The 12,767-nt window shown below is 36.9% G+C and overlaps 1 protein-coding gene across 1 annotated transcript; it reads right to left on the bottom strand.

Annotated features, from left to right (window-relative positions):
- Window positions 1-8,835: 8,835 nt before the first annotated feature.
- On the bottom strand, window positions 8,836-9,771 carry LOC309558361 (olfactory receptor 5AR1-like; the record flags this gene model as incomplete). The annotated part of the gene is made up of 1 exon (XM_082261428.1): window positions 8,836-9,771. One exon carries the CDS (start codon window positions 9,769-9,771, stop codon window positions 8,836-8,838), a length of 936 nt encoding a protein of 311 aa, XP_082117554.1.
- Between the last annotated feature and the right edge of the window lie 2,996 nt (window positions 9,772-12,767).

The raw sequence follows: 12,767 nt of genomic DNA, 5'->3' as shown, positions 1-12,767 counted from the left end.
CCCTATGCTGCAGGGACACATCGCGGGATCCCGGGGACAAGGTAAGTAACCCCTCTACCAGGATCCAGCGATGCTCCCTGGCGGTACCCGAGTGTGGCTCGGGGTTACCGCTAATGGCACTGGAATTCCACCCCGAGCCACACTCGGGAATACCGCCAGGGAGGTTAAAGAGACAATTTTTTTTCAGCAATTTTTTTTTTTAGTGTAGTTGTGAGGTGAGAGGTCTTTTTGACCCCAGATCTCACAATAAAGAGGTCCTGTCCTGCTTATTTCTATTACAAGCAAGGGATGTTTACATTCCTTGTAATAGGAATAAAAATGATCATTTTATTTTTTTTTTTTTTAAATTGTGTAAAAATAAAAAAATAATAAATAAAATAAATAGGAAAATAAATTAAAGTGCCCTGTCCCTGTTAGCTCGCACACAGAAGCAAACGCATACGCAAGTCCCGCCCACATATGTAAACAGTGTTCAACCAACACATGTTAGGTATTGTCGCGATCGTTAGAGCGAGAGCAATAATTTGAGCCCTACACCTCTTCTGTAACTCTAAAGTGGTAACCTGTAAAAATACACAATTACAAGTACAATGTAAAATGTCGCCAATGGGGATTTTTAAGTACCAATGTTTGTCACCATTCCACGAGCGTGCGCAATTTTGAAGCATGACATGTTGGGTATCTATTTACTCGGCGTAACATTATCTTTCACATTATTGAAAAAAATTGGGCTAACTTTACTGTTTTCTTTTTTTTTAAGTTATCTTTAAAAAGTGAAATTTTTCCCCAAAAATTGCGTTTGGAAGACCGCTGCGCAAATGCGGTGTGATAAAAAAAATATTGCAACAATCTCCATTTTATTCGCTAGGGTCTCTGCTAAAAAAAAAAAAAAATATATATATATATATATATATATATATATATATAATGCTTGGGGGTTCTAAGTAGTTTTCTAGCAAAAAAAAAACGGATTTTAGTGTCAGAAATAGGCCCGGTCCTTAAGTGGTTAATCTTCCTTTGAGCTTGTAAGTTCGATCCCATACTTCCTTCTGCGGCCAGCTTATATGAGTCACACCCTGCAGTCTCCTGTTGGATCTTTAGTGGAAACTTGGATGATTGATCCAATATATAGGGGTAAGAGACCCTTTGTCATCTCCAACCAACACTGTATACATTAAAATATGTTATCCATGCACATATATATATATATATATATATATATATATATATATATATATATATATTTGTAAATGTTTAATGAAGTTGTTTTTTCCATATATTTACAAACATGGATTTTTTGGCATCTTTATGATTTTTTATTTTGGATTGAGTGAAATGATTTCCAATATTGTATTGTTGATTATGTATTTATTTATTTATTTATTTATTTTTTCACCAATAGATTTTTATTGAGTTTATACCATTTTTACAAAAAGTGTAAACAAAACCACAATTATATGGGTAAAAACGGTTGTAAGTACGTCATAATATATTTATTTATTGATATAGGTGTGATAGCACAGTATCCCCTGAAGAAGCTAAATACAAAAGCGAAACATGTTGGGATTATCATCCCTGAACCATCGTGAATTTTGGACTATAGTATATCAATCGGTTTCCAGGCTACCATGTTGGAATAATTGTTTTTAAACAATTATGTGTCCATCAGTGTTTTTTCTATATATTTTAATTAATTGTAATTAAAATTGGCAATTTTATAAATTTTTCTTTGTAAGTACATTATTTGCACCTTAAAAATCCCAGCTCCCTTAGGAACCCATTCCCATTTCTCCTGTTCTATCTTTCTCATAAGTTTCAAAGGAAAGGATGTAATGCCAAAGTACAGCTGAATAGATTTAAAGTACATTGAATGCCAAAAAGAGAAAAAAAAGTGCAAATTTAAAAAAATGGCAAAAATTATAATGCAGAAATTCCCCCTGACATCTCTAAGCACACAGGACAGTATATTTGCTCTAAATTATTTCAAACTAATGGTAAAACTTTAAGCTTCGTAGTAAATTAATCTCTACAGAAAACAAAGCAATACTTAAAAAAAAAAAAATGTATCCCTCAGCGACGTATGAGATGAGTCAATTTAAAAAAAGAAAAAGATTTTGTATTACTATATTCTCTGATAAATGTTTATCCTAAGTGTGAAATAAAAAAGATGTGAGCTGAAGTTCAATTAAATAGATATAAAGTAAATTGAAAGTTAAAAAATTAAAATAAAGTACAATAAAGAATAAAAATGGTAAATAATAATAATAATAATAATAATGATAATAATAATAATAATAATAATAATAATAATAATAATAATAATAATAATAATAATAATAATAATAAAATATTGACAGACAACAATTAGATGAATGTTGCTTCTCCAGCAGAACTCCATTGAAAATAGTAGATTACTCCCAATTTAAGATCTGTGCCAATAATTATAGGTATTTACAAAAAACGATTTTGCAATTTACAAAAATGATTTAAAAAAATTAGGACAAATACATACAATATACTTATCTAAAATATATATATATTTTTGTGGGTGGAGAATATAAAAATAAGCAAATAATTTTGTATGTCCACATTCTCTGATACATCTTTCTCCTAAGTTTTAAAGGAAAGAACCATCTACCCCTGTCCAACATATATATATATATATATATATATATATATATATATATATATATATATATATATAGTCCTACAGCGGTGAAGATAATTTTTTTTAGACCCCCTGCAGATTGTGTAAGTTCACCCACTTACAAACAAATGGCGGCTGTATAATTTTTATCATAGGTGTATTTTATATAATAGAGTATTTTATATAATAGAAGATCAACCAAAATCCAGGAAAAAACACATAATACAAATGTTATAAATGGAGTTGCAGTTCAGTGAGTAAAATAAGTATGTGATCCCCAAACAAAACATGACTTAGTAGTTGGTGGAGAAACCCTTGTTGGAAGCACAGAGATCAGACATTTCTTGTAGTTGGAATCACAGAGGTCAGACATTTCTTGTAGTTGGTGACCAGGTTTGCTCACATCTCAGGAGGGATTTTTGTCCACTCTTCTTTACAGATCTTCTCTAAATCCTTAAGGTTTCTTGGCTGTCACTTGGCAACTCGAAGTTTCAGCTCCTTCCATAAATTTTCTTTAGGATGAAGGTCTGGAGACTGACTAGGCCACTCCATGACCTTAATGTGCTTCTTCTTGAGCCACTCCTTTGTTGCCTTGGCGATATGTTTTGGGTCATTGTCATGCCGAAAGACCTATCCATGACCCATCTTCAGTCTTCTGGCTGAGGGAAGAAGGTTCTCATCCAAGATTTTACAATACATGGCCCCACCTGTTGGTCTCACAATGCGGCAAAGTCAGCCTGTACCTTTATCAGAAAAACAGCCCAAAAGCATCATGTTTCCACCTCCATGCCTGACTGTAGAGATGGTGGTCTTAAGATTATAGTCAGCATTTTTCTTCCTCCAAACATGGTGAGTCCCCCTCTTCAAGAAGGCACATGTCCAGTCATGCCAGTGAACATCTAAATCAGGGGTCTTCAAATTATGGCCCTCCGGTTGTTCAGGAACTACAATTCCCATCATGCCTAGTCATGTCTGTGAATGTCAGAGTTTTACAATGCCTCGTGGGACGTGTAGTTCCACAACAGCTGGAGGGCCGTAGTTTGAGGATTCAGAGAAGGATTGGGAGAAAGTGCTGTGGTCAGATGAGACCAAAATTGAGTTCTTTGGCATGAACTTGACTTGTTGTGTTTGGAGGAAGAAAAAGGCTGACTATGACCCTAAGAATTAGATTCTGGTTGTCTCCCTTCATCTGTCCTTATCTTAACCACATGACCTCTGGAAGATTTATCCCCCCCCCCCCTCCCCCTCTTCATGACCAGGTAGTTTTTTGCTACACAGCCCTGTGTTACTTTAACTGACAATTGCTTTGTCATGCAACACTGTACCAAAAAAAAATATGTATTTTTTCCCCTCACAAATAGAGGTTTTTTTTTTGGTGGTATGTATTCACCATTGCAATTTTTTTACTTTTTTTCCCCTTCATTTGGGTTATAAACAAAGACCGACAATTAAAAAAAAACAAAAAAAAAAAACATTTTGTTTTACTTTCTGCTATAAAACATATCCAATCTGAAAAATGAAAAAAATCAATTTTTTCCATATATTTAGGCCAATATGTATTCTGCTACATATTTTTGGAAAACAAAAAACCAAATAAGAGTATATTGATCGATTTACGTGAACCTTATAGTGTCTACAAACTATAGACTATATACAGCAGTGATGGTGAACCTTGACACCCCAGATATTTTGGAAGTACATTTCCCATGATGCTCATGCACTTTAAAGTGTAGTTAAGCATCATGGGAAATGTAGTTCTAAAACATCTGGGGTGCCAAGGTTCACCATCACTGATATACAGGATTTTTTTTTTGTACTAGTAATGATCAGCAACTTATAGTGGGACTGTGATATTGCAGTGGACAATCGGACACTAACTGACACATTTGACACTTTGCGGGAACCAGTGACACTAATACAGTGATCAGTGCTAAAAATATGCACTGTCACTGTACTAATGACATTGGTTGAGAAGGGGTTAAACATCAGAGGCGATCAAATGGTTAACAGTGTGCCTAGCCAGTGTTTGTATGTGTACTGTATTAGGTGTTTTTACTAGGGGCAGAGATGGAAATTATTCCCTGCTTTGCAGAAAATCAAAAATCCTCCACCCAGATCTCAATTTTGAGTGTTTTAATGATTATAGGCGGGCGCCGGCAGACATCCAGTCTCTGGTACCTACAGATCAGCTTCCGCTGTGAATTATCACAGCAGGAACAGCCTACCAGTGGCATGTGTGCACCCCCTGCAGACGGAGGTGAAGAATCACCTAGATATGTGATTCTGCACAGGAGAGCCAGCCTGTAGCAGTAAATCTGCCATGGGGTAGTATTTAAGTGGTTAAATACACAGAGCAGCCGACCCCACCCCACCAAAGGTCTATTTCCACCTCCTCTGATGGCTGTTTTCAGCCCCTGGAAAGTAGAAATCTAGTGCCGGGACGCTTAAGGTTTTGCAAATTAACACCCCTGAGACATGGACATGATGTATCCACATAGCAGGAACAATGTCTCATTTAAGTCTGAAGCATGCTAGCATGCAGTCGTCCTGAAATACATTTTTGCCACCAGGATGCAGAGAATGAGGGAGGCTGCAGCCATTGGATGAGATAAATACAGACTAGCAGAAAGGGAGGGTGATGGCCGTACTTACCTCATCCAGGAAACCAGAAATAAATATATTATATTAATATAATAATAATAATAATAATAATAATAATAATAAATATGTAGGTGATTTCTGCTAACTATTTGTTGTCTAAAAATCGTTCCTAGTAATGAACCATAGATCTAATACTGGTGGTATTTTAATAAGAAATGTATAACTTTAGAATAATAGGCACTTATTAAATAGAACATTAAACTGGCTTTTAGTTATCATGTAGATTTACTACACTCGCTTTCTAGTCACTAGATTACGGGCAATATTTGATTCCGTATATTACCTGATCAAATACAAACAATTATGAATAAATTATGAGATAATAAATAATTACCAATGAATTCTTAAAAAGATACATTCATTTAATTAGGATATAAGTTAATGGAGTTAATATATATATGTATATGTATATGTATATGTATATATATATATATATATATTGTATATATTTTATTACAAATATAAATAAAATTACATGGAGAGGATGATAAGGGAATATATCCAATAATTTTCTGATAAAAACAGTATCATTAGTAGTAATCACTAATCAGCATGGGTTTATGAAGGTTCGTTCTTGCCAAACCAATCTGTTAACATTCTACTAGGAAGTGAGCTGTGATCTGCATAGGGGGAGGCCTGTGGATGCGGTTTATTTGGATTTTGGATAAACATTCATTACAGTTCCCTATAGACGCTTAATCTACAAGCTGAGGTCTTTTGGCATGGACCATAAGGTTTGATCTTGGAAAAAAAAACTGGTTACGGGATGGGGGTACTAAAGGGTAGTGATAAATAATGTATACTCAGACTGATCTGGAGTGGTAAGTGGGGTACCCCAGGGTTCTGTCTTGGGACCAATTCTGTTTAATTTATTAATAAATGATATGATGGGATGGGAGGATGGGATAAAAAGTTCAATCTCAGTTTTTACGGACAACACAAAAATAAGCAGAGCAATAACTTCATGTCAGGATATAGAAATCTTAAAGAAAGACCTGAACAAAATAATGGAGTAGGAAACTACATGGAAAATGAGGTTTAATGTGCAGAAATGTAAAATAATGCACTTGGGGGCTAAGAACATAAACACAAACTGGGGGGAGAACCTCTGGGGGAATCAAGGATGGAGAAAGATCTGGGAGTCAGAGTAGAAGACTAAGCAATAGCATGCAATGTCAAGCTGAAGCTGCCAAACCTGGCAGAATATTGGCATAAAAAAGGGGATATACTCCAGAGATAAAACTATAATCTTGCCACTTTATAAATCTCTTGTCTGGCCAAATCTGGGGTATTTGGTCCAGTTCTGGTCACCAATCCTCAGAGGGGTTGTCCTGGAGCTGCAGAGAGTCCAAAGAAGGGCAAAAAAATGAATAAAGGAATTGGAGGACCCCAATTACAATGAACGACTACAAGCACTAAAATTATTTTTGCTCGAGAAGAGACACCTGAGAGGGGAAATGATAGCGACTTACAAATACCTCAATGGTGATCTCAGCATAGGAAAAAAGCTATCCCAACTTAGGGAGTGTAAGAGGACATTGGGCCACACAATGAGATTGGAGGAGAAGCGGTTTAACCTTAACCACTTAAGCCCCGGAAGATTTTACCCCCTTCCTGACCAGGGTTTTTTTTTGCGGAATTTAACGGACAATTGCGCGGCCGTGCGATACTGTGCCTAAACTAATTTGATGTCCTTTTTTTCCCACAAACAGAGCTTTCTTTTGGTGGTATTTGATCACTTGTGCGATTTTTACTTTTTGCGCTATAAACAAAAAAACAGCTTACATTTTGCAAAAACAACAATATTTTTCACATTTTTTTTATATGAAATTCCCCCCCAAAAAATGCAAAAATCAAAATTTTTTTTACATTTTTGGCCAATTTGTTTTCTGCTACATATGTTTGGTAAAAAAAATCGCAAAAAGCGTATTTTGATTGGTTTGCCCAAAAGTTATCGCATTTACTAACTAAGAGAAAGATTTCTGTCATTTTTGGTGTTTTTTTTAACGTGTAATGGCGGCAATCTGCGATTTTTTTTGCGGTACTGCGACATTGCGGCGGACAGATTGGACCCTTGACTGACATTTTTGACACTTTTGGGGTTACCAGTGACATTACTGCAGTAATCAGTGCTATACATATGCACTGTTACTGCAAAATGACACTGGCAGGGAAGGGGTTAACTTTATTTGAGAGGGAGGGGTGGTGTGTGTCCCTAGGGGCGTGATTCTTACTGTGATTGGCTGTGGCTTGAAGTGTAGGAACAATGATCGACAACGGTCCTACATAGTAGAACCGTATGATCACTGTTTCTACACAGGGGAGAATGACAGGCGGCTTGTTTACATCAGCCGCCTGCCTTTCTCCCTCTGCACCGACATCGGGTCCGCCGGTCACACGCACGGACTTGCTGGGGAACGAGTCGGGGTGGCAGCGCGCCTCCGTGTGCGTTCGCTCGCCCGCTATTGGCTCCCAAGCAAGTGACAGGCTAGTGACGAACCGGTACGTCACTTTGCCTGGCCGGGGCTGACTGCCGACGTATATCGTCGTGTGGCGGTCAGCAACCGGTTAAGCTGCACAGGACGTTTTTCACTGTCAGGGCAGTAAGAATGTGGAACTCTCTTCCACAATTGCTGGTGTCAGCGGGGAGTATTAATATTTTTAAAAGACTTTTGGATGTGTATCCTAAAGAACACAACATACATGAATATGGGAAATGATTATCGACACTGACACACGTACAGCTACACAGGTTGAATTAGATGGACTATTGACTTTATTCAACCTTAACTACTGTGTAACTATATACAGCATTGACAGATGTGACAGATTTTATCTTCCTAGGCTCCAAGATCACAGCAGACGGTGACTGTAGCCATGAGGTTAAGAGGCGGAAAGCAATGGCAAACCTAGACAATATTATAAAAAGCAGAGACATCACCCTATCGACAAAGTGCCGTATAGTCAAATCTATGGCATTCCCAGTAGTAACCTATGGCTGTGAAAGTTGGACCATAAGGAAGGCTGAACGCCAAAGAATTAATGCTTTGAACTATGGTGTTGAAGAAGACTCTTGAAAGTCCCTTGGATTGCAAGAAGATCAAACTAGACAATCCTGTAGGAAATCCATCCTAAATATTCACTGGTAGGACAGATCCTGAAGATAAAACTCAAATACTTTGGCCACCTAATGCGAAGTGAGGACTCATTGGAAAAGACCCTCATGCTGGAAAACATAGAAAAAAAAAGCAGAAGAGGAAGACAGCAAAAAAAAAAAAAGCAAGATGGATACATGGCATCATCGAAACAATGAATATGAAGTTAAGCAAGCTCCGGGAGGCAGTGGAGGGCGCTATGGTCCATAAGGTCATGAAGAGTCAGACACGACAAAATAACTGAACAACAACAAGCTCAACAATCAGCCATAAAATAAGGCAAGTGATACTGTAATGTACAACACCGCACAGTTCCCTAAAATTCACTCCTGGAAGCACCCTCCAAAACTAGACTTGAAATTTAGGTAAAATTTATGCTTTATTTGGGATGAACTTCAATAACAAATCTCGGAATGCTTTTTTGATATCCTGGTTCCTCAGACTGTAAATCAGAGGGTTGAGGAGTGGAAGGATCACCGAGTAAAACATGGACAACACTTTGTTACCGGCAAACTGATAGCTTCCAATTAGCTGAAAATAATTAAAACACGAGGAGCCATAAAATATCAACATCACTGTGAGATGAGGGGTACATGTAGAGAAAACTTTACTTCTGCTGCCCTCAACTTTCATTTTTAGGACGGTTTTGATTATATAGACATAGGACAGGAAGGTCAGTGTCAGAGAACCAAATACAATGAAGCCAGCCAAGAGAAAGATGAGCAGAATGTTGATGAAGGTGTCACTGCAGGAAATCCAAAACAACTGTGTAACGTCACAGAAGAAACTTTCTATAATATCTGATCCACAAAATGTTACATTGAAGGCATAAAGTGCGTGAACTAAAGAAAAGGCAAAGCTGAGACAACACACAATGGACACCAACTGTACGCACACCTTCCAACTCATGATCTGTGTGTAATGTAATGGCTGACAAATGGCGGTATATCGATCATAGGACATGACAGTCAACAGAAAAACTTCACAACTGGCAAAAAACATAAAGAAGAAGATTTGGGTTACACAAGCCTTTATGGAAATGTTTCTTGTCTTGGTGTGAAGGTCAAATAACATTCGTGGGACGGTGACTGAGGAACAACAGAGGTCCAAACTGGCCAGGTTCCCCAGGAAGAAATACATAGGAACATGGAGGTGAGAGTCGGTGACTACGAGGAGAATGATCAGCGAATTCCAGATTAATGTCAGAAGGTAGATGAGAAGGAAGAGGATAAAGAGAGGGAGCTGAAGAGCCGGAAGGTCAGACAGTCCAGAGAGGAATAATTCATTCAAAATTGTCTGATTTCTCATTGCCACAAGACAGCTCGTTAAATTATATAAAATATTTAGGAAAGAATATACAATTCACTTTTTGTTGCAATTCAGAGCAAGTATTGCTTTATTACAATTCACAACATTTACTGTTACATTTCTAAAACAAATTTGAAACTGGAGATTCAAAATTCTAAATTTTTGCAAAAAACCTGAGCAATTCTTCTCATACTACAAATAATGGCAAATTTTATAAGTCTTCTTCTAAAATCTCAGATGTAAAAACCCTAAATCTGCTGCCCAATTTTGGATTAAGAATGTTAACAAAAAAAAGAAAAAAAAATAATCAGTAAGAAAGCTACACCAATGGTCAATAAATCTAAGATGACATTTTTATTAGATAATCACAAAAATAATAATAATAATAATAATTTTAATGCATTTTAGGGGTTCAAACACTACCCCTTGCTACAATAGCAAGATATTATAAAAAAAGTTTGTAATAAATAATAACATTTATTGTAAAAGAAATTATAAAATAAAAAATAAAAAACATTCAGATTTGGTAAAAAAGGAAGGAATACAAATGATAACGTTCATATAGCAAAAAGATTTATTATTAAAAAATATATATATTGAATTTGGAAAAAAGGCAGGAAAAAGTCAAAATTACCAAACAAAGACTATGTAAGTATCTATAAAAAAGCCACACCAATGGCCAATAAGTGTTAAATGATAATTTTATTAGATATTCACAAAAATAATAAGAATTTCATTGCTTCTAAGGGGTTCAGACACTGCCCTTTCTTTGGTGCTACAACAGTAAGATAATACAAAAGTTCATAATTAGGGATGGGACGAACACCCCCACTGTTTGGTTTGCAGCAGAATTCCCGAACAGGGGAAATGTTCTAAACCGAATGGCGAACCCTATTGAAGTCTACGGGAGCCGAACAGGAAAAATCAAAAGTGACAATTTTGAAGGCTTATATGCAAGTACTTTCCCATAAATGGAGTTTGGGGGTCCGGTTATTGCCCTGGGGGACACATATCAATCAATTTTTTTTTCAACAATATTTTTTTCAGGAGCAGTGATTTTAATGATGCTGAAAGTAGCAGCAATAAAAATGAAAAATGTCTTTAAATATAGTGCCTGGGGGGTCACCCTAATGTGTCTGCAAAGTGGTGCACCAGTAGCATGTATAAAACATGCTGCAGCAAAAAATACATTTCTAAAGAAAAAATCCCATTTAAAATGACTCGCGATTAAAATTGCCGGCTCCTGGATATTGAAAAAATAAAGAAAAAATGTCATGAAGTCCCCCCGTCACTTCGGGTCTGGTAGGGGTTTTAAGGGGAACCCCACGCTAAAAATAACATGTGGGGTCCCCCCAAAATCCATACCTTATCCCTGCATGCCGACCAGCAGGTCAGGAAAGGGGAGGGGACGAACGAGCGCCCCCCACCTCCTGAACCATACCAAACCACATGCCCTCAACATGGGGATGGGTGCTTTGGAACAGCCCCCCCACCCCAAAGCATTGTGTTCCCATGATGGTGGGGATAAGGGCCTCTTCCCAACAACCCTGGGCTGTGGTTGTAGGTATCTGCAGGCGGGGGGGGCTTAACAGAATCTGGAAGCCCCCTTTTACAAGGGGGCCCCCAGATCCTGGCCTTCCCCTATGTGAATGGGTATTGGCTACATAATACCCCTACCCTTTCACTAAAAAAGTGTCAAAAAAGAAAGTTTTTGACAAGTTCTTTATTAAAAAATTGAAAATAAAAAATAGTGCCCCTCAATGTAAATCCATCATCAATCATGCTGCCCGCCAGACCCGAAAAATAGAAAAAAAATGCTCTCGCCTCTTGAAAAGCCTTCTGCTTAATGCCTGCTCTGTGCATTGACGTTTCTTATATAGGCAATGGGCTGGGCCACACAGCTACATCACCCAGTGGAACCGCCCCCTTCTGACGTTATGTGATGTTAGACCCCAGCTGTTGGGAAGAGGCTCTCACTAGTCCCCTCCCCTTTCCTGACCTTCCGGGCTGCATACTTAGAGAAGGGTCTAGTATGAATTTTAAGGGGACCCCACACCATTTTTTTTTTATTGGTGTGTGGTTCCCATCAAAATCCATACCAGACCCCAAGAGTCTAGTATGGACTGTGGGGGGGGGGGGGCACACCATTTTTTTTTATTGATGTTTTTTATCAGCTCTTTTTTTTCAGCTGTCATGGGGGGAAACCCATTGACTCATCGGTTGTTAGAGACGCCCCGGCCGGATTCCCAGCCTCGGTCCTTAACAACCAGCTTACACTGTGCCCTGATTGGGAAAAGCTTTTATCCAATCAGGGCACAGAATGCACTGTGAAGCGCCCAGTGTATTGCAATTATTGTTTTTTTGTAGTGATTATTTAATGCAAATACAATTTTAGAACTTATTGAACATTGGTGGGGCTTTGTTACTAATTATTATATTGTTTTTCTTTTTGTAATTTTGACTTTTTCTTCCTTTTTTTTTTTTTCCAAATGGAAAATAGCTTTTCTTTATAATAAATCCTTTTACTATATGAATTTTATTTTTTGAATTTTGTTCCATTTTGTTATTTGAATTTGAAGGGAGTTCGCCCCAACGAACATAGGGTGAAAACCCTTCAAATTCAAATAAAAAAATGGAACAAAATTTAAAAAAAATAAAATTTATATAGTAAAAGGATGTAGTATAAAGAAAAGCTATTTTCCATTTGGGAAAAAAAGGAAGAAAAAGTCAAAATTACAAAAAGAAAAACAATGTAATAATTAATAAGAAAGCCACACCAATGTTCAATAAGTTCTAAAATTGTATTTGCATTAAATAATCACTACAAAAAAACAATAATTTCAATGTTTTTCAGGGATTCAGATATAGGACTATAACAGCAAGGTGGTGTAAAAGTAAAAAAAAAAAAATAATAATAAATATAGAGTAAAAGGATGGTTAAAAAATAAAATCCCAAACTATATTACATTTGGTAAAAAAGGAAGAAAATCAAAAAT

The sequence above is a fragment of the Pelophylax lessonae genome (assembly GCF_965119305.1).
Source record: "Pelophylax lessonae genome assembly, chromosome: 6".
In the NCBI taxonomy this organism is placed as follows: Eukaryota; Metazoa; Chordata; class Amphibia; order Anura; family Ranidae; genus Pelophylax; species Pelophylax lessonae.
This window is presented reverse-complemented; position numbering and strand designations above follow the sequence as displayed.